The 26,237-nt window shown below is 47.6% G+C and overlaps 1 protein-coding gene across 5 annotated transcripts; it reads left to right on the top strand.

Annotated features, from left to right (window-relative positions):
• The first annotated feature begins 751 nt into the window (after window positions 1-751).
• ETFB (electron transfer flavoprotein subunit beta) lies at window positions 752-23,541 on the top strand. Of its 5 annotated transcripts, none has more exons than XM_081335227.1 (8): window positions 752-847; window positions 1,267-1,554; window positions 2,950-3,108; window positions 9,362-9,520; window positions 11,265-11,327; window positions 12,536-12,694; window positions 19,639-19,826; window positions 23,273-23,541. In XM_081335227.1, the coding sequence occupies exons 3-7, from the start codon at window positions 3,004-3,006 to the stop codon at window positions 19,807-19,809; spliced, it is 657 nt and encodes a 218-aa protein (XP_081191353.1). In that variant the 5' UTR covers window positions 752-847; window positions 1,267-1,554; window positions 2,950-3,003; the 3' UTR covers window positions 19,810-19,826; window positions 23,273-23,541. The 5 variants fall into 5 exon arrangements, 3 of the variants coding, with proteins under 3 accessions (XP_081191353.1, XP_081191352.1, XP_081191351.1); XR_014027406.1 differs by lacking the exon at window positions 1,267-1,554 and adding an exon at window positions 22,049-22,296 and having other exon boundaries at window positions 753-847; window positions 19,639-19,817; XR_014027407.1 differs by lacking the exon at window positions 1,267-1,554 and adding an exon at window positions 22,049-22,296 and having other exon boundaries at window positions 753-847.
• The last annotated feature ends 2,696 nt before the right edge of the window (window positions 23,542-26,237 follow it).

Here is a 26,237-nt window from a genome sequence, read left to right as displayed (position 1 = left end):
TGGCTGGGGATGATAGGTGATGTAATCCAGCAGCGGTGCAGGTCCTTAATCTGAATGGGCAAAGAATGATCTCCAGGGGGCTCTGCAGCTCTCCCAGTAAACAACATTTTCTGAAATTCCCCGGTTTGTATTTTTATTTCTGCCTGTGGAAAACTAAGAGGGTTGAACGAAGCACAAATGTCGTTTCTTTCCCATCACGTAAGAGGCATCCGGGTAAGGCTTGATTGCGGATTCAAACGTGCTTTAGCTGACGCGGGTTAAGAGGCTCCAGAGTGTCAGTGAGACTCGACTGCTTACAAAGGAGGCCGCCCGTGCCAAAAATGCACGCCGATACGAAGCGGGCTTGCCACCAACCCGCCGCGCGAAAAACCCAACAGGCTTCCCGCCCTTTCGCCCATATTCTGTGGGGCAAAGTCTCCTTCACCTCAAGAAGCCGGGGGGGGGGGGGGAAGCCGGACTTTCTATTGGCTGCCCTCTACCGGAGCGGAGAATGATTGGCCAGAGGGTGATTAGCGTCCTTTTCTCCCGCCCTGCGCCACACAACGAAGACGGTTGGCTTGATCCTTACGTCAATCATTCCCTTGGCGTTGTCTCTCCTATTTTCCCTCCCATTAAGTTGAAGCTGGAGACCAATCCAATATGCTACTTGAGGGAGCTGAATATCGACCCGCTTCCTCGGATTGGCTGAGGCGATAGAGGGGGCGGAAAGAGAGAGAGAGAGAGAGAGAGAGAGAGAGATGCGCGCGCAGCAGTGGGCGGACCCGCTGACTGCAAGCGTGGGAAGATGGCGGCGGCCGGGCTGAGGGCAATGGTGGGAGTGAAGCGGGTCATTGACTATGCCGTTAAGGTGCGCGCTGCCGGGGTTTTCGGGCCTTCACAGGCGGTATAAAATCTCCCTCCTGCCCAGCCCTGTTCCGGGTTGCTTCCTGGGCAGGAACCGGTTTGCTCCGGTCTTCTCAGGGTCGTCTACAGGCGTGAGATCTCCTGGTGGTCACCATCCGTCACCTGACTAGCCGCCCTGACCGTGATGACGTCTCTTGTTAGGGACTCTCAGAATTCCTCTTCCCTCTGCTCGCTAGGAATCATGGGATCTGTAGTTCTAACTGCAGATTGGGCGGAAGGCCTCAGAAAATAGTGTTTGGGGAGATTATTTTTTTTTTAGAGGGAAGATCTAGTCTCTTGCAGAGCTTTTGATTTCCTGCTGACCTGATGAAGAGTGAGAAGGGATTCTTGCTTTTATACCTTGCTCTCCCCTCTTGAATACAGGTAGTCCTCGGCTTACAACAGCTCGTTTAGTGACCGTCCAAACTTACAGCGGCACTGAAAAAAGTGACCATTTTTCACAGTTACGACCTTTGCACCCTTCCTGTGATCATAGGATCAAAATTCAGATGTTTGGCAACTGGTTCATAATTACAACCGTTGCTGTGTCCCACGGTCACGTGATCCCCCTTTTGCGACCTTCTGACCAGCAAAGTCAGTGGGGAAACCAGATCACTTTTAACAACCGGGTTGCTAACTTAATCATCTGCAGTGATTCACTTAACAACTGAGGTAAGAAAGGCTGTTAAAATAGGGCAAAACTCACTTAACAAATGTCCCACTTAACAACAGAAACTTCGGGCTCAATTGTGGCCGTAAGTCGAGGACTGCCTGTATATACTCTGCTCCTATTTGTGTCCCCACCGCAAAACTCTTCTGCGGAATAGGTTGGGGTGATTGGCCTTGAATCACCAGGTGAGCTTCACGATTGTCTCAATCCAGCACCATAAGGGTATATTCTGGGTTGCAGATGCTGCCTGCCGCAACGTCCACTGTGGGGTAGATCGTTGTTAAATGTAGCAAGGGGCTCAAAGTTACCCAGAGGCCTGAGAATGAATTTGAATTTAAGCATCTGGTGGTAGTCCTCTGTAACTGTTACACTTTTGTGACTAATCTTGGGGGGGGTTGGGTTTTTTTTAATGTGCCACATCTCATACTTACACATTGTGGGTCTTGCTTACGGCTGTTGTATCACTGCACGGTAGATAAGGAGAAGGAGAAGATGGGCTGTGTTGGCAGGCAAGGTATTTTGTGTGCATCTAAGTGTAATTTAGTTTTCACGCCTGCTCAAGGATAATCCGAACTGAATGCCTAATTTAAAGAATGGCTGCAGATAAGTTTTAATGTTAATTCCAGTTTTACCCGTCTACCTTTTGTGTTGCTGTTTTTTCAAAAGATATTTTATTCCCCCTAGTGTAAAATGTATCATTCTGTATCTCTTTAGAAAGTTGACAGCTTTGGCATAGTAAATTAGAACAATGTAATTAGATGAATCAGCTCTGAGGTTTTGTACAGCAGAACTGTGTGTTTCTTGCAAATTGACACATGACACAGATGGGGGGGAAAAAAGTCTTGCCTAAGAAATTTGTTCCCGGTTAATTTAACTCAGGGGTGTCAAACTTCCAGCCCGTGGACCAGATGCGTTGTGCCGAAACCACACCCACACCATTGCTGGCAATGGAAAAAAAGTCGCGATACATCGCAACACATCGGGTGACGTTGTGAGTTTGACAACACTGATTTAACTGAAATCTTCAAGGTGCTATGCATTGTGCATGCTTAGACGGTCTGAGATCCGGTGAAATGAAACTGCTGATTAGTTGGCTTTTCAGCTGGTAAAATTGTGTGGATTGACTTCCTTGGACCAGACAAAGCTGCATTTAGTTCCAAATCTCATCCTCCTAAAGCAGAGTTTGTCAGCCTCAGCAGCTTTAAGATTTATGGAACTCAACTGAACTCCCAAATTTCCCTAGCCAGCCAGGGGGGATTCAGGAAGTCTTAAATCCAGACGTCTTAAAGCTACTGAGGTTGAGAAACACTGCCCTAAAGAACTGGAAATATTCTCAAAATGTCCCCTGCTTTTGTGTTTCCCTGACATACTTCCCTAATAGATTGCCTCCTTTGCAGGTACGGGTAAAACCAGACAATTCGGGGGTGGTGACCGATGGGGTCAAGCACTCAATGAACCCCTTCTGTGAGATCGCTGTAGAGGAGGCTGTGCGTCTCAAGGAGAAAAAACTTGTCTCGGAGATCATTGCTGTAAGCTGTGGCCCCCAACAGTGCCAGGTAAGAATGCTTTCCTTTGAGAAGCAGAAGGAAACAAATACCGATCTGGGGTTCTTAAAGAGTAATTTGGTCTGTTTTGCCAGTATGAAAAATATGAATGTTGTAGTTCAGTACCAAGTTGGGCCTCAGCCCATCACTTTAATAATATCTAAAAACTAATTGTCATGCTCTGAAATTGCACTAGGTAATTTTCAGTATTGCCCATCAGTATTTACTTGCATAGTATTGGGGGGCGGAATTAAAATTCTGATAATCCTATACATTAAAAGAACTTACCCTATAAATGTTGGGGTCGATAATCAGAGGTTTGGAAGCCATCTTTATTCAGACATTTGTTTGTTATTGCATTTTGCAAAATTGTAGTTTATTTCTGGGGGAGAAGAGAGCAAAGCATTTCAGTGTCACATGATTCGGATAAATATTTGGGGGCTCCTGCTTCATTTGGGCAAGATGGCTTCTTAGCAAGATGGGTGGATATAAATCCATTTTCCACAAATCTTTTTTGTAAGACGTTTGTTTTCTCGGGGTCCCTTACACTGCTGTATTTCAGATCAAGAAGGAATTGTACAGGATAAAGTACTTGGCGTGTTAATGATCAAGCATGTATAAATAGTTTCAAGAACTAGGCTAAAAACAGCAGATTGAAATTAGGAACTTAAAATCAAATGCATAGGAATCTGCTAGGGAACGCATGACTCAGCAGCAACACTCTATGTGACTTGGAATCATGACAATCTGACTATGAGTCAGCAGTGTGATGTAAACCCAGAAAGGCAAACACAAGTTAGAGTGCAGCAATAAAAATTCCCAAACCCTTAAGTTTAGATTCCAGAGAGCAAAATAGGCCTAATTCAAATAGTAGAAAACCATCCTGTACCATTCTTGTTTCTGGGCATCAGACTTTTTAAGAACCATTCAGGAAAATGAAAGAGGTGCAGAGAAGGACAATGAGGTTGATCAGAGTATTGGAAACTAGGCCTCTGGAGGACTCTTTATGTTTAGCCTAAGAAGTGGTGCTTTATTACTCCTCGATTACCCAGTCTATTATCTACTGTTGTAGAGCTCAGGGTACAGAATAACAGATCTAGAAAGCAGTAGTCTGCTGCAGCAGCCAAAAAGGCTAATACAATCCTTGGTCGTATAAAGAGGAGGCACAGAATCAAAACCATGTGAAGTATTAGTACCGTTTTAGAAAACCTTAGTAAGACTACACCTGGAATACTGCATCCAGTTTTGGTCGCCACATTAGAAAAAAGATGTTGAGACTTTGGGAAAAGTGCAGAGAAGAGCAACTAAGATGACTAAGGGCCTGGAGACCAAAATGTGAAGAATGGTTGCAGAAATCGGGTGTGACCGGTCTAGAAAAAAAGAAGGACTAGGGGTGACATGATACCAGTATTCCAGTATTTGAAGGGGCTGCCGCAAAGAAGAGGGAGCCAAGCTATTCTCCAAAGCACCTGAAGGCAGGACAAGAAGCAACGGATGGAAACTAGTCAAGGAGAGAAGCAACCTAGAACTAAGGAGAAACTTCCTGACAGTGAGAACAATTAACCAGTGGAACAACCTGCCTCCAGAACCTGGGAATGCTCCAACACTGGAAGTTTTTAAGAAGAGACTGGACAGCCATTTGTCTGAAATGGTATAGGGTTTCCTGCCTGAGCAGGGGGTTAGACTAGATGACCTCCAAGGTACCTTCCAACTTCTTCTTCTTCTTCTTCTTCTTCTTCTTCTTCTTCTTCTTCTTCTTCTTCTTCTTCTTCTTCTTCTTCTTCTTCTTCTTCTTCTCCTTCTCCTTCTCCTTCTCCTTCTCCTTCTCCTTCTCCTTCTCCTTCTCCTTCTCCTTCTCCTTCTCCTTCTCCTTCTTCTTCTTCTTATTATTATTATTATTATTATTATTATTATTATTATTATTATTATTATTATTATTATTATTATTATTATTATTATTATTATTATTATCTAATCAAGGAGAGAAGCAATCTGGAGTTAAGGAGGAACTTCCTAACAGTGAGAACAGTTAACCAGTGGAACAGCTTGCCTTCAGAAGTTGTAGGTGTTTCATCACTGGAGGTTTTTTAAAAAAGACTGGGCAGCTACGTATCTGAAATAATATAGGGTCTCCTGCTGGAGCAGGGGGCTGGATTAGAAGACCTCCAAGGTCCCTTCAAGCTCTATTCTGATCGATCAATTGACTGACTGATTCAGTTCTGACAAACCAAGCAAGGGGGTAAAGCAACTTTCACTGGATGTGTTCAAATAACCATATTTTAATGCCATTTGCAGTAGTCTGGAGTCCTGTACTAGCAGGCAGTTGAACTTGATGGTTTGGAGCACCTTCAACTTTCTAATTCTGTGAAATCAAAATCATATCAGAGGGCTGGGCTTAGTTTACTTTATCAAACCTTTCTGATATTGGGAGTTATTATCACTTCTTTACTTACTACATTTTTACCCCAGTTTTATTACTTAAACTAAACTAAACTAAAAGTGCAAGGCATACTTAATACTTTATCCTCCCCCTATTTTCCCCCCAACATCAAGCCCGTTTGGTGAGTTGGGCTGAGAGAGGCTGACCCAAAGTCACCCAGCCATTTTTTTTCGTGCTTAAGGTGGGACTAGAATTCCCACTCTCCTGGTTTCTAGTCTGGTACCTTCACCACATACACCAAACCTCCTCCTCCTTTCCCGTGCATTTCACTCTTTTCTGTCAGAAACTGGAGCTGGGATTCTTTCCTTTCATTGCAAAATTTTTGACTGGATGGAGCCAAGAGAATGTAGTGAAGGAGTGGCTTTCCCTAGCTGAGCACGGAGGAAGAAAGGATGGGGTTGGCTTAGCCCAGGGCTAGGCCACCTTGCCTCTTTTATGACTCGTGGACTTCAACTCCCAGAATTCCTGAGCCAGCCATGCTGAGGGGAAAGGGAGAGGTTTCCAAAGTTGAGCCATGCTGGCTCAGGAATTCTGGGAGTTGAAGTCCACGAGTCATAAAAGAGGCCAGGTTGCCTACCCCTGGCTTAGCCTCTCAAAAGGGGCTGGTGGCCACTAGGGGGCACCAGCTGCACATGAGCAAACTTTGCTGATGTACTTTTGTGCATTGTGTAGGACAGAGTTTCCCAACCTTGGCAATGTTAAGACAACTGGACTTCAACTCCCAGAATTCCCCAGCCAGCAATGCTGGCTGGGGAATTCTGGGAGATGAAGTCCAGCCGTCTAAACATTGCCAAGGTTGGAAAACCCTGGTGTAGGAGGCATCAGTGACATATTTGTTTCTCTTCAGATACAGAAACAACAACCAAAGCAGTGGGCAAGCGTAACTTCAAGCTTGTTCAAGGTGGCGTGGATAGAACAGTTGAGATTTGGACTGAGTTTTCATCTGCATTTAGTGGGGCTTCCTGGTCTGAAGCACACACACAAGGCCGTAAGCTTTGGAAGGGATTCTGATTGGAATATGTTTGTGCCTTACAACAGATCCGAGGCAAGCAAACAGAGGATTTTTTTTTGGGGGGGGGGAAATAGCAATAATCATGATATCTACAAGCCAGAACCAATTGTAAAATAGTTGCATGAGGGTGAAGTTGATACCAATTGGTGGTTCAAAGGATAGGAAACAGCTCCCGGAGTGAATTATGTCTTAGACAGACTTGCACTTGCAAATTTAATACTGCATTTCAGTATTAACAGTATTTAATATTTATTTCTTATGTAATGTAGGGGTGTGGGTCTGTGCATATGTTGTATATAGTATGGTTAGGTGTGTGTCGTGTATGTGTTTCACTTTGAGAGCGGGCAGCTAAATTTCATTTTTGATCTGTGCCGTTGTGCCCACGGTAAAAAAAAAATGACAATAAAGGTTATCTTTATGTTTATACAGTGAACATTCTTCCTTGCTTTTTTTATAGTAATTTGATGAAAGCTTATTTCCCTCTGCTGAAATTCTTCCAGCAGGCAGTAGAGTGAAGGAACATCAGTTCTGCTCCCTTCTTTTCTAGGGTTATGCCAAATGCCAGCTTAGTCTGGTGGTTAAAAGCGTCAAACTAGAAACCAAGAAATCGGGAGTTCTAATCCCGCCTTAGCCATGAAAGCTAGCTAGTCACTCACTCTCAGCCCAATTCACCTCACAGGGTGATTGTGGGGGCCGGGGTGGGGAGCAGTGAGTGTTAGGTATGTTCTCTGCCTTGAGTCGTATATTTTTTTTTTAAAAAAATCTTTTTTAAAAAAAAGGTGTAGTCTGCAAAGTTGGTGCTCCCGCCATTGCCCTCCAGTAGCATTACTGGACTCCACTGTGATGCCAAAAATGGATCACTTCCTGCTCTTTTCCCGAGATCCCAAGAGGTTTTTTTTTTTGGTTTTGATACTGTGTCTCTGGTGTTTTCAACTTCAGCTTATGCCAGTACCTGATTCATCCCTGCCTCCTTTCTCCCCTCCCCAGACCTCCCTCTATTCTATTTTCTGTCAATGAGGCTTCCTGACAGCTCCGCCGTCATTGGTTATTTTCTGCACTGCTGCTCCCACTTCCTCATGACCTTCACTTGCTGGGTTGCTCTTATAGTCTTTATTAATTTATTTATTTTTGGCTGCTTTGCCCTTCCTCAAGCATTCGGTCTGCTGCTGATATTCCTTAGCCTCAGAGATTTTTTTTTTGGGGGGGAGGGGTATCTCCAAGGCTGCCTTCCCCTTCTGCTACTGGTTATTTTCTCTAGTAGTATAAGGGTCTGCCTGGCACCGGGTTGCCTTTACATCTGCTAGCTCAGCAGCTTCTGTGCATCTGATACAGAGGGGTCTTGCACCTTGGCTGTGTTCCCAGTGGGGAGGCCTCCCCTTCCCCCTATAGACGTCCTAACGGTTGCTATCAAGCACGCTGGAAAAGCAATCTCTGGTTCATTCATGCTAGCCTCGTACATCATTAAAACATCTCATCAATTGTCTTTCAGCTCAGCGTATGATAAATATTCCACACGGGCAACATTTCCACCAAATGACAAGATACGGGGAAGAGGTGTGCTGGTGGGAGACACACGCCCACCTTAAATCTCAGCCTTGGCTTTGAAGCGTCTTTAGAATAGCATTGTTTCTTTTATGTTAGCTACCTCTGCTGCTAGTGAAGTGAATAGATCTGATTTGTGAATGGGGACCAGTGTGGTGGCGGCTTATCTTATAAATGCTTTTGCACCTTGGGCGAAACGAGGGGGCTGTTCTCCAGAGTGAACATTCACAGGTTCCCGCTGTACGTTTTTCTGACACTCTCTCCCCTCATTTTGTTGAAATGTTACCTACCACAGTGGAATTGCAGTTTTGGAGCAGAAGATGGGCAGGCAGATTTTCAAAGGATGTGCTGAGTAACAATAGAAAGAGGCTTGGTGTTGTTTCTCATCCTAATAAGGCAGCTTGCAAGCAAGCCCAGTGTTCAATAGGAACACGAGAGATCTGAATTCCAGTTTAACCGTGATATTCATTGGACAGTTGTATTTTCAGCCTGGGCTGCCTGCAAGGAGGGTTGTGAAGGTGAAATAAGATAGTTCCATATAGGTTGCCTTGCATTCCCGGTATTCCTGTTAACACGGATATGAGGCAGCTCAACTCTGGAATCCCCAGGGCCCTTGGTAGCTATCCGCTTTACATAATTGGGTTTCAAACAGTGTTTTGTTTTTTTGTTTTTTTTTTTCCAAACTTGGCACTTTGGAGATGGTTGGACTTCAACTCCCAGAATTCGCCAGCTCACGATTTGCTGAGGAAATTCTGCTGGCTGGGGAATTCTGGGATTGAAATTTACACGTCTTAAAATTGCCAAGTTTGCAAAACTCGTGATTTAATGCATTCCTCATCTTAAAGAGCTCAGTGCTGCTACAGTGTGATGATTAACTGTCGTCAACCTACCTTTCTCTGGCTATCCAAAATCAGCTGCAATAAAAGCATCCTATCCTATTTTTTGATGAGGGCGAAGTTATGAAAACTGTAACAGTAACAAGAGTTGGAAGGGTCCTTGGAGGTCATCTACTCCAAGCCCCTGCTCTCGCGGGAGACCGGTATGCTGTTTCTGATCGACGGCTGTGCAGTCTCTTCTTAAAAGCCTCCAGTGTTGGGGCACCCACAGTGTCCAACTGCCAAACCCTCATTAGGCACTGGCTACTAAGTGCTTCAAAACAGAGGGCACTCTAGGTTAGATGCCAAGTCTAGAACAAAACCAGAGTTTTAGAAACGCCGGGAAAGCAGCTGCATTTGGAGGCCTGCTTTTTCAATGCTTGGTTGCCTCTGCAGGAGACGATCCGCACGGCCCTCGCTATGGGAGCTGACCGGGGGGTCCATGTGGAGATTCCTGCAAAGGACTACGAGAGCCTCACCCCCTTCCAGGTTTCAAAAATCCTGGCAGCGCTTGCCAAGAAGGAAGGTGTCAATCTGCTGCTGCTAGGGAAGCAGGTGAGAGAAAAGGACGGGTAGGGCTGCGTTGGGCACAGATAAATATTCCAGGCGGAAATAAATGGCATTCTGCATCTTGGGCAATCTCCACCCGAGGATAAGTTTCTAGACCGTAACATTTTTTTTTTTTGAGAAGACAGAATGCCAAAATATAGGTAGCCCTTCAAGTTACGACCATAATGGGACCTGTCCATTATTTATTTATTTATTTATTTAATTAGTTTCATATACCGCCCTATTCCCGAAGGACTCAGGGCGGTGTACAGGGCAAAAGTTAAAAGAATATAAAAGTTAAAATAGAATTAAAATGAATTAAATTAATTAATAGCCCAACAAATTAAAACAAAGTTTAAAAACTTAAAACCCCTCAGTCCAGGCCAGATAGATCAAAGAACCAGGTTTTCAGGTCCCGGCGAAACGAACGAAGGTCGGGGGCGGTCCGGAGTTCCACAGGCAGATCATTCCAAAGGGCAGGCGCGCCCACAGAGAACACCCTCCCTCTGGGGATCACCCGCCAGCACTCCCTAACCGGCGGCACCCTAAGGAGGCCCTCCCTATGGGAGCGCACAGGACGATGGGAAGTTGATGCTGGCAGCAGGTGCTCCCTAAGATAATCCAGGCCCATGCCATTATAGTCGTCATTCGGTCATAAAATGAGTCAATGAGTCAATTTTACAACCTTTCTTTTTTTTTTTTTAGTGGCCATTAAACAGCTCCACAGACATCAAGCAATCCAGTAGCTCACAAAAGCAAATGCTGGTTTTGGGCAAAACCGTTGTAAAACCTGGCCACCTGACTGCAGAATGCTGCAAAACGGGCATAAATGCAGGGCTGTTGGAACTTCAAATTTCAATTATAAGTATTCCCCCCTCCCCCACTCCCAAGTAGGTCTGGTGGAATTTCAAACAGTTGCTAAGTGATTGGTCGTAACTCAAGGACTAGCTGTACCCAACCGGTTGGCATTTCATAGATTGTAAAAGAGCAGAAGCTTACTCTGGATAGCAACAGAGGAGGGTCTGTGTGCATTTCCAATCTGATAAAACAAGCACGGCCAAGGAAACGGGTTCCATTACTCAACCGGGACAGAAGGCAAACAAGGAGAGGCCGATGCCAAAAAGGGCCAGGCCCACCCCAGGCCTGAGGCCAAAAAAGGCAGAGCTGAGCCTTGCAAAACGGAAAGCTTTCCAAGAAAATATACAGGAGTGGAGCTGATCCGACAAGCGTATGCCGCCCCCCCCCCCCATAGCTGGAAAGCTCTGCTAAGAGCCATTCAGGATTTGAGAAAGGAATGGCAAAATTATGGTGCAATATTTTTTTTTTCCCTCTTACTAGCTGAAGCTGCTTTTCTGGCCCTGAAAAATTGAGAACCTGGTTTTGCCCTGGCTGTTACTGAACATAAGCATCTCTGAGTTTGTTTAATGTTGCAGTTGTTTACTTTTCGCAGAAGGAAAGGGCGATATGAAGGTAGCAAAGTCAAACCATCCCTACCTTGAATTGGAAGGGTGTGTTTATTTGTGTACATACGCATTCTTGTGATCTTGAGTCAACCTTCCCAAGCCAGGTTTTTCAGTGAAACCAATAGCCTCCACATAACAGCGCCCTTTGTAGTACACATTTCCTTGCCATTATTGGGGAAAATATTAACCTGTAAAACCAGCAATGCTTCCTGTGACCTTTCCTCTCTCTTTCTCTCTCTCTCTCTCTCTCTCTCTCCCCTTTCCCCCCCCCCCCCTCTCCACCTAAGGCCATTGATGATGACTGTAACCAGACAGGGCAGATGACGGCAGCATTTCTGGACTGGCCTCAGGTAAATTAGAAGCCTCTCAATTTGTGTCCGGGTGCTTAAAGGCACATAATTATTTCCTTTGCTTCAGTGAATGAAACCCGTCAGATGGAGAGTTGAATGGTAGTTTGTTACTTTGATGTCCTAGGACAAATTGTCTTGTAGCTGTCAGCCGACCACTGTAGTTCTAAGAAAGTTGCTGTGGAAAAGCAGGAATTGTTCTCGAAAATATTGGGCTTACACAGAGAACAGGGTCCTTAAAAGACAGCATTTCCCTTTTGTTTGTGCATTCAATGCCTAATTGTTTGCACGGATTGATTTAAATAAAAATGTCTCTCTCCTGCTTCCTGCAACTCAAAAGACTACAACTCCTTTTCTTTTGCCCGTTGGTTTGGAATAGAAATCTCAGTGCCTCATTTTAAAGGCAGTTTAGTCCATTGGTCATTTTTTTTTTCTTCTCTTCATCTTGCCAACGGGATAATCCTTCATGGAGGCTCTTGTTTTCTATGTGGCTGGATTTGCGGTCTAGTCAACGGGCAGACAAAACTTGTTAGTGTCCTGTTCAAATTTAATGCTTGGACCATGATCCCATTTCCAGAGGGACGGTCACGGCAATCCCTGCCTCCTTGACAGTGGATTCAGGGGCAGGTGAAGCGCGCGGGCCTTGGTATGATTCACTGGGTGCTTTGGCTATGGCCAGGGTGCCTTCCCTTGGAGTCCTTGCAGCCTCATCGCACAACCTGGCGGACTCAGCTTTATAGGGTATTTTAACTCAGGGATGCATCGTGTCGTCAGAACTTAATTTGCCTAGCTGGTGTTTTGAAGATGGCATTGAAGTAAAGCTCAGTTATGTGTAGGCCAGGGATAGGCAACCTCGGCTCTTTTATGACTCATGGACTTCAACTCCCAGAATTCCTGAGTCAGCTGACTCAGGAATTCTGGGAGTTGAAGTCCATGAGTCATAAAAGAGCCGAGCTTGCCTACCCCTGGTGTAGGCAGATGGATATTGTCACTTAATCCCCACTTATGTTTTCTTAAATTGGGTCAATTCGAAAAGGCTGCTAAACATGTTGAGGCGTATGCAATGAACATATGCGCGCACGCACACACACACACACACACACACACACACACCCCGATCAACTTACATAGCACCAGTTTAAGGAGTTTCCATTTGGGACAAATCACACTTTCCCTGCTTTTAGTGACACACCTCTTTATTTTTTTGTCAGGGAACGTTTGCTTCAGAAGTGAGCGTGGACGGGGACTGGCTGAAGGTTGAGCGGGAAGTTGACGGGGGTCTCGAGACGATCCGCCTGAAGCTGCCCGCCGTGGTGACTGCCGATCTGCGACTGAATGAGCCTCGTTACGCGACTCTGCCCAACATCATGGTAGGATCTGGACACCTCTTCCTTACTCAGCTGATGCTTCCCTGCACCAGCAAACCATCTCGGCTGGTGTGCGGCTTTAAGGTTAAGAGAAGTGCCCCCCTGGACATCATTTGGGAGCTCCGTAGCTCTGGAGCAGGGAAATGGGGAACTTGGGGTCTCTGGGAAGCTCCTAGAATATTGTGATAGTGACTTCCAGGTCCCCCTGATAGCACTGGAAGGAAACGTAGAATAGGGGCCCAAAGGAGAACTGTAGCCCCTGCAGTCAATATTGATATCCTTAATGTTTAACAATTTAATTTTACCCTTAAATATAAGTGAAACAACCTTTGGATTTAATTTGCCCTCGCCTTCCCTTTCGCAATGCTTTCTACCCTGAACGACGTGCATCACTTGTTTGCGGAGCAGGCAGGCAGTCAGTTGCTTGAGGCTATCTAGGTAGTCCTTGACTTACGACCACGATTGAGCCCAACATTTCTATCGTTCAGTGAGCAAAACACTTGTCTGGTCAGTTTTGCCCCCCATTTTGCGATCTTCCTTGCCACAGTTCGTTAAGCGAATCACTGCAGTTCGTAAGTTAGCCACCCGGTGGTTAAGTGGATCCGGTTTCCCCACCGCTTGTCAGAAGGTCGCAAAAGGGGATCGCCTGAACCTGGACACTGCAGCCCGTCATAAATATGAGCCGGTTGCCAAACCTCTGAATTTTGATCACGTGACCCTGGGGGTGCTGCAGCGTTCGTAACTGTGAAAAAAAGGGGGACCTAAGTCACGTTTTTCAGTGCCGTTGTAACTTGGAACTGTTGTAAGTCAAGGACTACGTATGGACATGTGTAAGTGTTAAAAGCAAATGCTCAGGTAATAAAAGGGGAGCTGCAGGTTTACACAGAAGACCTGTTCTGAACCAGCCCTCTTCTCGCACCCCTAATCAAAAGAAGAGTCTGGAAAGCGTCCAAGGCTAAAAGGCTTCTGCCAAGATTTAATTACGCAGTTAACAAAAACACAAGAGCTTGTCTTCTCAAGCGGAAAAGGTTGCTTTCAGCAACCAGCCCCTCCCCAAACACTTCTTTTATAGAGAGCTCAGGGCGTGGTCTCCCTGTGCCTCCTCCCGAGGAGTCCCATAGTCTTTCTTTGTTTGTCCCTGCTCGTCTGCCTCCTGCGTCGGGCGTCCTTGAACAGGGCCAGCTGTGGGTCATCATCCTCCGCACTCTCGGGCTCACACAGCTGAGAAGAGGTCCCCGGCTGAGGGCTCTGCAAAGCCTCCAAATCATCATCATCAGCCGGTTCGTTTCCCTCCTCCCCCACATCTGAGTCCTCCGATACATCGGAGCCGGCTGTCGGACCCACAGGCTGGCCCTGAGTCACAACACTATCCCGCACCGCAGGGCCCTTCCCCCGGGTCTGCCGATCCGGATGCGGTCGGGATGGGAACTGTTCGTGAAAAGCAGTCACCAACGCAGGGGCATGAACGGCGGTCGCGTCTTCCCATGTGAAGTCCTCCGGCCCGTACCCTTTCCACTCGATCAGGTACTGGAAGCGACCTTTCAGCCAGCGGGAATCCCTGATGCTGGCGACCTCGTACTCGGGGGTGCTGTCTCCATCACGAGTTCCTGATGGTGGAGGTTCCGCCTGGCGAAGTGGACAGGCCGGTCGTTCAGGGACCAGCAAGGACCGATGGAAGACGGGGTGCACGCGCAGGGAACGTGGCAGAGTTAAACGATAGGCGACCGGGTTGATGACGGCCTCGACTGGGAACGGTCCAAGGTAACGGTGGTCCAGCTTCCTCGCCGGCCGAGTGGATGGCAGGTTCCTGGTGGACAGCCAGACCCGATCCCCCACCGATAGTGGAGGCGTATCCCTTCTCGACCGATCGGCGAACCTCTTGTAGTCGGCCTTGGCCTTCTCCAGCTGCCGTCGCACCAACCGATGGATCGCCTGTAATTCCGCCATGAATTCGTTCGCTGCCGGCTCCGGTGAGTCCACGGGAGAAAGGGGGAAAAACCGAGGGTGATAACCCACGTTGGCCAAGAACGGTGTCATCTGCGTGGAGGTGTGCTGCGAGTTGTTAAAGGCAAACTCGGCTATGGCCAAATAGTCCACCCAATTGTCCTGCTGCAGGTTAACGTAGCAGCGCAGATACTGCTCTAAGATGCCGATAACCTTCTCGGTACCCCCGTCGGTCTGAGGATGATGCGCGGACGAGAGGCAAACCTTAATGTCCAACGCCCGCATCAACTCCTGCCAGAAGCGGGCTGTAAACTGGGCCCCCCTATCGGAGACGACTCTATCGGGAAGGCCGTGCAGCCGGAACACCTGTTGGATGAACATGCGACTAGTGGCGCGAGCTGACGGTAAGCCGCGACAGGGGATGAAGTGCGCCATCTTGGTCAACATGTCCACCACCACAAACACTGTCGTGAAGCCGGAGGATGGGGGTAGATCCGTCAGAAAGTCCATGGACACAGCCCCCCAGGGTCTCTTGGGCGTTGGCAAAGGCTGCAGTAAACCAGGCGGGGCCCCTGTCGCTGACTTGGCCTGCCTGCATGGGACGCAGGAGGTGACATAAGACTGGACATCGTGTCGGACTCGGGGCCACCAGAATGTACGGGAGACCAGGTTCAGAGTCTTGAACAGGCCAAAATGCCCCGCAGCCGGGTTATCATGACATTGGCTGAGGACGAGTCCCCTGAGTGGCCCTCCTGGAACATAGAGCCGGTCACGATAATACAGGAGTCCATCCGTGACCGACCAAGGCGAATCTGGCCCCACCTCTTCCTTCCGCTGAGCCACCCACGCCTCCTGCTGCTGCGCCTCCCGGATCCGAGCCCGTATATCCACCGGCTCCCGCACCGCAGCAAAAGACTCGACGGGGATCACGGTCCTGGGCGGAAGCTTGTCTTCCACTCGGGTGTACTCGGGCTTCCTGGACAGAGCATCCGCTCTCTGGTTGTGCCCGCTTGGTATGTACCGCACCCGGAAGTCAAACCTCGCAAAGAAGAGGGACCACCGGATCTGGCGTTGGTTCAAATTCCGAGCGGTCTGCAGGCTTTCCAGATTCTTGTGGTCCGTCCGGACCTCGATTTGATGCCGCGCCCCCTCCAGATGATGCCTCCAAGCCTCGAACGCCGCCTTGATGGCCAGCAGCTCCTTCTCCCAGATGGTATAGTTGCGCTCCGAGGGATTCAATTTCCGAGAGTGATACGCGCAAGGGAAAAGGGTACCGTTGGGCGTCGCTGCCTGGAGCAACACGGCCCCAATGGCAATGTCGGAGGCGTCCGCCTCCACGACAAACGGCCGTTGCGGGTCAGGATGCTTCAAGATGGGCTCCTTCATGAAGGCGTCCTTCAAAGCTTGGAACGCCTGTTGTTCGGGGGCGTTCCACTGGAACCGAGTCTTCTTCTGCAGGAGCCGGGTGAGGGGGGCTGTCAAGGCAGCAAAGCCAGGGATGAATGTCCGATAGTAGTTGGCAAATCCAAGAAGTCGCTGAACATCCTTCACGCGACGCGGGGGTTGCCAACTCTGCAACGACTCAACTTTACTCGGTTCCATGGTGATGCCCTCAGGAGAAATGCGGTGGCCCAAGAAATCAATGGTCACCTGGTAGAACTGGCACTTCTCCAACTTGGCAAACAGCCGATGTTTCCGGAGGCGCTGCAGGACCTGACGGAGATGCTGATGATGCGCTTCACGCGACGGGGAGTAAATCAGGATGTCGTCCAGGTAAATCACAACAAACTGGTCCAACAGATCCCGAAAGATGTCGTTCATAAAATGCTGAAACACAGCGGGGGCGTTGGTCAGGCCAAACGGCATCACCGTGTACTCGAAATGTCCATAGCGAGTACCAAACGCCGTCTTCCACTCATCACCCGGCCGAACCCTGACGAGGTTGTAAGCTCCACGCAGGTCCAGTTTCGTGAAGATCTTAGCCTCCCGGAGTCGGTCCAAGAGCTCGGGGATGAGGGGCAGCGGGTAGCGGTTACGCACCGTGATGGCGTTGAGTTTCCGGTAGTCACAGCAAAGCCGTAACTCGCCCGACTTCTTTTTGACGAAGAGCACGGGCGCAGACACTGGCGAGGACGAGGGCCGGATGAAACCACGAGCCAAGTTCTTTGTCAGGAAGTCCCGCAATGCAGCCAACTCGGGCTCCGACATGGAGTACAAACGCCCCACTGGGAGAGGCGCATCAGGGACTAGGTCAATGGAGCAGTCGTAGGGCCTGTGCGGGGGTAATTGGTCCGCCTCTGACTCGCTGAACACGTCAGCAAAGTCGGACAGTTCGGGAGGCAAGGAAACCCCTGGGGAACCCTCCACCTGGCCGGCACAGATATGGCGGGTGTGGTCCACGCACTGCAAACTTGGGAAGGTGACCAAGTTCTGAGACCAATAGATCTGTGGATCATGCGCCCGGAGCCACGCCAGTCCCAAGACCACGGGGAAGTGCAGATCCGAAGTGACGTAAAACTGAATGGCCTCCACATGGGTACTGATGGCCATACACACGGGTTGCGTGGCGGCCGTGATAGGCCCGGACAGGAGCACTCGACCATCGATGGTCTCCACAAGCATGGGCGGATCCACCGGACACTGGGGAACAGCCCATTTGGCCACAAAGGCCGAATCCATAAAGTTAGTGGTAGCCCCAGAGTCAATTAAGGCATGGACCGGAATCCCCTCTGGCTTGCCAGGAAGGATCAGTCGTGCCTCCAGAATCAAATGCCGTGGAGGTTCACAGGCACCGTCGGAACGGCGTCGCTCGGCGTGATCGTTGTGGGTCGCCCGATCTTTCACACCGTCTAGATCGGGCTCGGGCCGTTTCCCGACAGCAAAGCAGGGGACTTTCTCGGGGCCGGCTTGGTCACTGACGCCCGCTGACGCTTCTTCGGGCAAGAAGCAGCCAAATGTCCAGGGTCCCCACAGTAAAAACACAACCCCTCCGATCGTCGTCTGTCCATTTCCGTCACCGATAGACGGGACCTGGCGGCACCCAGCTCCATTGGCTCCTCCCTCTGGACTGGGGGCTCACGCACAACAGGGGCGGCAGGGGTCTGTGGGGTGGCACGGCGACTCTTACGCTGCTGCAGCCGGGCATCGATCCGCAGACAAAGATGGATCAGCCCATTCAGGTCTGAGGGAATGTCCACGCGGGCCAGCTCATCCAACATCTCCTCTGACAAGCCATCCTGAAAGGCATCCACGAGCGCAGCCTCATTCCAGGCGGAATCCTGGCTAAGCAGCCGGAAATCGCTGATATAGGCCTGTAGAGGGCGCTGACCCTGCCTCAAAGCTTTCAGGCGTCGGGTGGCAGTCTGCGCCTTAATCGGGTCCTCGTACATGAGGCGCATATGGTCACAAAACCCCCCAAAGTTATCCAACAAAGGGCTAGGCTGTGCCAACAGAGGCGTGCCCCAACGAGCTGCATCTCCCGACAGAAGGCTCAACACGAATCCCACCTTATCTCGGTCAGTGGGGAAATCAGCTGCTCTCACGCTGATATAAAGCTGGCATTGTCCCAGGAAGGCAGGAAACAGTTCTGGATTACCAGCAAATTTATCCGGCATAGCTATCTGACATTTCCTCCTGGGTGGGGGGGCAGCATGTACCTGAGCCTGCAGTTGTGCCACCTGAGTGGCCAGCAAGGTGAGTTGCTGGTTGAGCTGGGCATTCTCGGCAAGAAGCTGCTCCATCGTAGTATTAAGGGGTGGGTGGCTGAAAGCAAACTGTTCTGAACCAGCCCTCTTCTCGCACCCCTAATCAAAAGAAGAGTGGAAAGCGTCCAAGGCTAAAAGGCTTCTGCCAAGATTTAATTACGCAGTTAACAAAAACACAAGAGCTTGTCTTCTCAAGCGGAAAAGGTTGCTTTCAGCAACCAGCCCCTCCCCAAACACTTCTTTTATAGAGAGCTCAGGGCGTGGTCTCCCTGTGCCTCCTCCCGAGGAGTCCCATAGTCTTTCTTTGTTTGTCCCTGCTCGTCTGCCTCCTGCGTCGGGCGTCCTTGAACAGGGCCAGCTGTGGGTCATCATCCTCCGCACTCTCGGGCTCACACAGCTGAGAAGAGGTCCCCGGCTGAGGGCTCTGCAAAGCCTCCAAATCATCATCATCAGCCGGTTCGTTTCCCTCCTCCCCCACATCTGAGTCCTCCGATACATCGGAGCCGGCTGTCGGACCCACAGGCTGGCCCTGAGTCACAACAAGACCCCCCCCATCCCACATTCTGTTGGTATTCAGCAGGAACAGCCAGTCACAAAACTCCAGAAGAAAAAAATAATTCTCTGGCAGAGCTAGACAGTGGTTGGTTTTATTTATTTTATTTATTAAATTTATATACCGCCCTTCTCCCGGAAGACTCAGGGCGGTGAACAGGGCATATAAATAGAAATACAAACGTTAAAAAAGGATTAAATAATTGCCCAATTAAAACAACTACAATATAAAACCCATTAAAACCCTAACGTTCCCCCATCAGGCCAGGCCAGCTTGTTCAAATAAATGGGTCTTTAGCCCACGCCGGAAGGAGCCGGCATTCTCTGACCGGAGGCACCCTGAGGAGGCCCTCTCTGTGGGAACGCACAGGGCGGAGGGAAGTCGACGCCGGCAGCAGGTGGTCCCCGAGGTATTCCGGACCCATGCCATGTAAGGACTTAAAGACCATCATCAAGACCTTGAACCTCACCCGGAAGACAACTGGTAACCAATGCAGCTCGCGGAGCAAAGGTGTAACATGGGAGTACCGGGAAACTCCCAAGACAACTCTCGCGGCCGCATTCTGTACCAGTTGGAGCCTCCGAGTGGTCTTCAAGGGAAGCCCCATGTAAAGAGCATTGCAGTAGTCCAGACGAGAGGTCACGAGCGCATGAGTGACCGTACACAGGGCATCCCGGTCCAGATAGGGCCGCAACTGACGCACCAGGCGAACCTTAACTGTTCCCTGTTCCCGTCCTCTTTCCCAGAAAGCCAAAAAGAAGAAAATGGAGACGGTGAAGCCATCTGATCTTGGTGTGGATCTCACACCTCGAGTGAAGACTCTGAGCGTGGAGGATCCTCCTCAGCGCAAGGCTGGAGTCAAAGTGGAAACAGTGGACGATCTGGTTGCTAAATTGAAGGAGATCGGGCGGATCTGAGCTCCTGGGTAATTTTGGTAAGGGGGGAAAAAGGGGTGTGGAGTGGACTGGTGTTGCCTGAACTCACTGCAGGTAGTCCTCAAGTTACAGCCCTAATGGAGTCTGCCCACCACCACAGCCATAAGTCGTGACATTTGTAAATCGGGCCAGTCACACGAACAACCCAATTTTACGAGCTTTTTTGCAGTGGTCGTTAAGTGCACTAACGGTTTGCTACAGATGCAGTTTTGCTGAAAACCGGAAGGAAATTGTCATTTTTCGGCAAAGCCATCATAAAATGTCATCTGCATGCAGGATGCTGGAATGGCCGTCAGTGCAAATAACCATAAATTTTGCAGATGTAAGAACCGTTTTGACTTCTAATGCAAATTTTGATTTATAAGGTGACAAGTTTTGTTCCCTTTCAAGTCATCTTCTTCCAGTGTCCACTTGCAGTGAGATGAGTTAGTAAAATCCAGGATTTTGGCCAGGGTGGGAATGTAGATGACTCAATTTCCCATCCCAGATGTGCTTCAAAATGGGCCCCTTATTTTCTTCTATTTAAGGAGGACTCTTAGAGCTGTTTCCTCTTCGTGGGGGAGAAAAAAAAATATCAGTAAGGAAAGAAGAACTGCAGGAGGATTAAAGGAGCGGATGTTTGGGGCGGATTGGTATCAATATTCAATTAACTGTGTCCCCGTAATTTAAAAGAATCTAACACATTTAATAGATTAATGGCTCAGTTGAGAAAATGGCCCTTGTTTCTAGCCTCTACTGATGAATATGGGAATTTCACACTTGGTAACAGCTCCCTAGAGGAAAGAGGACTGTCCCCGGATTCTTGCTTTATTCTCCCTGACGTTGTGTAGCCCACTTGTCTTTCCTAGCCTGCCTTTTTGCCCCATGTTTGCCATCCGGTTTCAGAATCTTCCGAAGGCCTGAATTTATTTATTTTTTCCTGCAAAAATAAAGGGAATAGATGCAGATCTGCTTTGATTTATTAAACCCCTGAGCACTGAAATCAGATTTTCTTGGCTCTGCATGCCGCAGAGAATCAAAACATGAACTCATTGTGGTGACTTTTTCTAAAAACAGGATCAAAACCAGGCCCTAAAATGTGCTCTTGTTTAAACTGGAAGAGAACATACAGCAATATGTAAAGCGTGTTTGAGTGATCATAAACAGGCACATCTGTTGTCATGTGGAAAAAGGCACATAGGCCAGAACGTAGCTTATCTTATTTACTGCAGGGGTCTTCCTGATCTCAAGATACACATATTATATTCCCCAGACCACACCTCTGGGATGTAGTTTGGGCTGTGGAGGAATGATCTGCCCAAAATTGGTCTCCATTTTGGGTCTCAATCCAAATCCAGCATCTAAACCATTTTGTTATGCCAGCTTGCTCCCTTTTGTTTTTCTCTTAAGCTTGGGCCAACTGGGTTCGATCTGGTGGGTCAGTTTGATCCATTCAGTTCAAAAAGTGCCAAGTTGTGTCAATTCAGGTTTTCCAAATTAGATTCTTTTTGGGGGGGGAAGGGGCACCTTTTGCGCAGGTATAAAAGCGGTCTCCGTCGCCTCACCAATTTGAACGCATCTGATTTGACAGTTAATTTAATTTAATTAATTTAATAATTTAATTTGTATACCGCCCTTCTCCCGAGGGACTCAGGGCGGTGAACAGGGCAATACATAGTAAAAAACCGAATACAAAAATTAAAAGCGATTAAACCATTATGCCCATAATAATTAATACATCTTAAAATTAGAGCTATTTATAAAAACCCAACCCCATCCCATCAGACCAGGCCAGCTTGTTCGAAAAAGAAGGTTTTTAGATCGCGCCGGAAGGAGTGAAGGTCGGGGGCCATCCGGAGCTCAACCGGTAAGCGGTTCCAAAGGTCTGGCGCGCCCACAGAGAACGCTCTCCCCCTGGGGGCCACCAATCGGCATTCTTTGATCGGCGGCACCCTAAGGAGGCCCTCTCTGTGGGAGCGCACTGGACGGAGGGAAGTTGACGCCGGCCGCAGGTGTTGCCGTAGTAGTTAAATCGGAAGGTCAGCTTGGAGGAATCTCCTTGAGACTGATCAAGGCTTCACACAGCCCTGCATTGCCTAAGATTTTATGTATGAGATTTCCAAGCACCCAGAGGGACAAGCAAGGGCCATTGACTGATGAGTCATCCCTTGGATTTTTTTTTATATTTTTTTTTACTTTTTTTTACTGTCCGGCCTTCATCTCATTAAAAATGGAAATAAAGAATGCAAGAGCCGTGTTGCTGGAGAAGACTAGCATCCATCAAATCCAGCCTTGTCTGGCCAGAAGACCTCTGAAAACACTCAGATCATAGCAGTCTCCAGTTCTGTTTGATGCGTGCTGGTTTTTGGAGCTGTACTCCCATCAGATCCTGAGAGTTCTGCTTGATGTCCAAGATCCTGTACCGAGATCCTGGCCTCTCTCTCTTTCATGATATTCTTCGCTCTGGCAGTTTAGCAAGCGAAGTAAACGGTCAGCAGTATTTTAAGTGTTTATGTTTTTTGTTATTGATTAGATAAGGGCCTTTCTTTTGAAATTATTGCCAATGAATGAATATATCCCTCCAGTCCTGACTGATGATATTTTGTAGTATCAACATTAAAAAACCTTCAGCCATTTATAATGCCCTGTCCCTTGAGGCTTCCTGTCCCAAATCCATCATCATGGATCCTAGTTTTTGGAGTTCCTTCGGATTTCTTCCCCTTAAGTGGGCACAGGATTTTTCACAGCATTTAGCAAGAAATGAAAACACATTCCTAATGTAGTTGTATCATAAGTCTATATAAAGGTTGTAATTGCTCTTTTTTGGGGGGCGGGGGGATGAAAGTAAACATTTTATAAATCCCAGTAGGCTACAAAGTGTGTCATTTTCCATGATGTGCAAGCTATTGGAAAAAAGAAATCCATTATATCATCAAAGATTAAAGACTAGGAATTTGTACATGAGAAAGATCCATGTTAAATCAACTTCCACAATGAGGTTCCCCCCCCCCCCGTTTATTTGAATTATAGGGCAGTTTTTCCCAGCCTGATTGAGTCCCACTATTTTGGTTTATTTCTTCCTTCCATCCTCCCCAGGCTAACTGGGACTTTCAAATATCTGTTGAGTTGTTTGTCCAAAAAATTCTTGACTTTGGTTAATAGCCGGTGCAATGTGCCTGAATTGAACTGTCGTTTTTCTTTCGTTTTTTTGTTTGTTTTTAAGCTCAGAACCTTCTTAATTGGCAGAGCATTGGCCTTTTATGAAAGTTTGGATTCTCTGATAACCCAGCCTTGTTCGCTTTTTTATTTTATTTTATAAAGTATGTCAGTCTCTGGGAGCTGTGCAAAAATTAAGAACTGACAACCAGAGACCAATTTCAGTGACTCATTTATGATGGAGTCCAGTTCTGTTGCTGGGGGTAGTTATAGTGACAGGCCTAAAGTATCCCTCCCTCTTCTCTTTCAGCCTTGCTTTGAGATGCTGCTACGGGGGAGATCTCCTGCTCTAGGAATAGGTGTGGCCTTCAGAGAGCCCATCTTCCTGTCTCAAGAGAGCCCATCTTCCTGTCTCAAGAGAGCCCGTCTTCCTGTTGGGGACTGGTCCCTCTGAAATCGTAACCATGTTGCCTTCCGTCTCAGCTGGTCCTCCGGAGAGAGCCAAATGAGAATTTAATTCTGTTTTCTTTACTAAGGATGGGTTGGTTTGCAATAAATGTCATGTGATCTCTGAAGGTGCTGGGAGCAAATGTCATGTCTTTGCTTGTTTCTTTGCATTCCCCATTAATGGCTTCAATCTTCCTGCAGTAAATGATTTTCCCCGGGCATTTCAAACGGTTCTTTGTTGTTGGTGTTGTTGTTCTTCTTAATGGCCCATGGTTTGTAGATGTAGCGTCTGAACAGCTCCCCTCCTTTTTCCGCAGATCGTAGTTGCAGGCTAACTTTCCTTCTTTAAATGGGTGCAGAAGTTGCGGGATTTCAGGACTAGCACTGAATTCTTACTGGCTTTTAGGCCAAAAGAAAAGAAAAAAGCAAAAAAAGCACGGTCCTTTTCTCTACATTACGCAAAGACAAGTTATATTGGGAAATATTGCGTTTATAGGCACGTGTCCTTTGTTGCCAACAAATCTGGCGTCTGAAAAAGCTAAGTTAAACAGGTTTATTTCTCTATTCGAATAAGCCTCTTAAGATCCTGCTCAGTTCAGCCTTTCAATAATAATAACTTGAAGCTGACCCAGCTGCCAACCTCTAGAAGTCCATTTCCGTTTGGTTGCCCTTCGGTTGCCTGTCTATTTGTGTAGGCCAGCTATTAAATGAAGGATGAGAAAGAAAACATACTTTGATTATCTAACAACTCTTTATAGATTTTTCTGGTTCCTAAAATTAGCATACCAGGGTTTGTGGCTCAGTCTTTCCCAGACGGACGTGAAATGCCCTTTTTCAGGACTCATTGGATCAAAGGGGGGTCTTCAGAAGCTTCCTTTGAGGTTGGGCTTGGTCCAAAGCCTTCCTTGCATCTCGTATTCATAAGGGAGTGAACAGCGGGAGGTTTATTGGCAGTGCACATCTAATGTATGTCAGTTTGCTTCTGACGAGGGCAGAGAGGAATGCATATGGATGGATCATCCAGTGCGTTTTCCCTTCGCAAAAGAGCATTTTGCCCTTCCAAATTTCCACTTTCATCATCACAAACAGGGACAGGACTAGAATTATTTTTACTCATAACCTTAAACGAAAACAAACTTTCTTAACGTCTCTAGGTTGGGATGAATTAAGTTCTGTGTGATTAAGCAAGTTGCCCTTCTTTTACACCAGAATTTACCATCCTGCAGTCAACAACTGAAAGTAAAGCAAGAGTGGATAGGATTATAGAAGCTAGTCGCTACAGATCTGGTTGGTTGGCTGGCTGGGGAATTCTGGGAGTTGAAGTCCACATATCTTAAAAAGTTACCAAGATATCGAAACGCTGTTCTAGATAAAGACAAAGCTTTTCCTAAAGGTGTCGGGGTGTTGATGCCAAGCAATTGATTGAAGGGAAGGCCTGTATTGTATGTTTCATTATTTATGACGGTGTGAGTATATTTTGCCATCTTTTGTGAGCCACCAGGATTTTATTTATAATTGCAGCAGGATTGAAATACGATTAATTGATTGATCCAGGGGTTGCTCGCAATAAGATACAAATTGTGTACATAAATAAAATAAAAAAATAAAAAATCAGTAGTTATGTGATCTGCCACGGTCACACTATTGCAGTTTTTTTGGTGCATGATGGGTTTTGTGAACTTGGAATTCAGCAACTTGAGGTTAACATCTAAGCACCTTCAACGGACTCGTGCTGAATTTTGCTGCAGTAAATCGACATTCCAGAAGATCCCCCTTCGTGGGCTTCCGTTGAGCAGGCTTTTTCATGGCCCGAGTCTTTTGTAGACTTTTGCCAGCTGGTAGTATATCACCCTGTTTAATCAGCCTGTTATCTATAGCTGTCTAGAGTCCCCAACCAGGAGCGGAGGTTCAACAAAAAACCCGGGTTGTGTCCGCAGAGAATAGTGAAGACCCAAGTTTGCAGAGACAATAGTTTGCAGCAACAGCGCACTTGGGTCTTACAAACTTGGTCAAGGGGAAAGGATTTTAAATAGATTGCAAGCGCTGCATGAAGAGTGCAAAAACTGCCAAACAAACACGAAACCCCTTGCCATGGATTGTCATCCGTTGGCACAGAAGCTTCAGCCTTGTATCTTTGAACGGGTGATAAAACCCAAGCATCTCAGCTGCCTTCACAACTGGGAATTTTTCCTGCTGTTTGCCTAGTGCGAACACGAGGTTTCTGGCAGAGCACTAGGAAAGGAATAAATGTGCCATGAGCGATTTAATACCTTCAAAGGCTTTGGGTCAACCCAAAACGCTTGCACATCATTCACATAGGTTTGCCCAAAAGTTAGCTGCCATAGCTCTGGTTAAATCCCACACACACACACACACACACACACACACACACTTGTGCCTGTCAATCAGCATCTGCTTCAGGCAGATAACTATTGCCATTCTGCCTCAGATACCGCTGGACCATCGGGCAATTACGGAGGCCAGAAGGTAATCCTGATTTATAGACAACACCAAGGTTTCTCCAAACGAAGTCAGGATTCCCTTCACTCCACACCTTGACCCCCAATCGTGATGATTTATTGGGAGTGGGGTGGGTGGGGCAGGGTCTGGAGCGTGCTTCTGGTTTTCACTGGTCAAGAGCTAGGGCAGGGGTAGGCAACCTCGGCTCTTTTATGACTCATGGACTTCAACTCCCAGAATTCCTGAGTCAGCATAGCTGACTCAGGAATTCTGGGAGTTGAAGTCCATGAGTCATAAAAGAGCCGAGGTTGCCTACCCCTGAGCTAGGGGCATTTTGGACAGCCAAGTATCATTTGCAAAAACCCTGA

The sequence above is a fragment of the Vipera berus genome, assembly GCF_964194415.1.
Source record: "Vipera berus genome assembly, chromosome: 9".
NCBI lineage: Eukaryota > Metazoa > Chordata > Lepidosauria > Squamata > Viperidae > Vipera > Vipera berus.
Note: the sequence above shows the minus strand (reverse complement) of the source record. Positions and strands in the feature narration are given on the sequence as shown.

Coding starts and splice junctions, on each gene's coding strand:
- ETFB (XM_081335226.1), top strand. CDS start 785: ATGGCGGCGGCCGGGCTGAGGGCAATGGTGGGAGTGAAGCGGGTCATT. Junction 848..2,949: donor TCATTGACTATGCCGTTAAG/GTGCGCGCTGCC, acceptor CCTCCTTTGCAG/GTACGGGTAAAACCAGACAA. Junction 9,521..11,264: donor TGCTGCTGCTAGGGAAGCAG/GTGAGAGAAAAG, acceptor TCTCCACCTAAG/GCCATTGATGATGACTGTAA.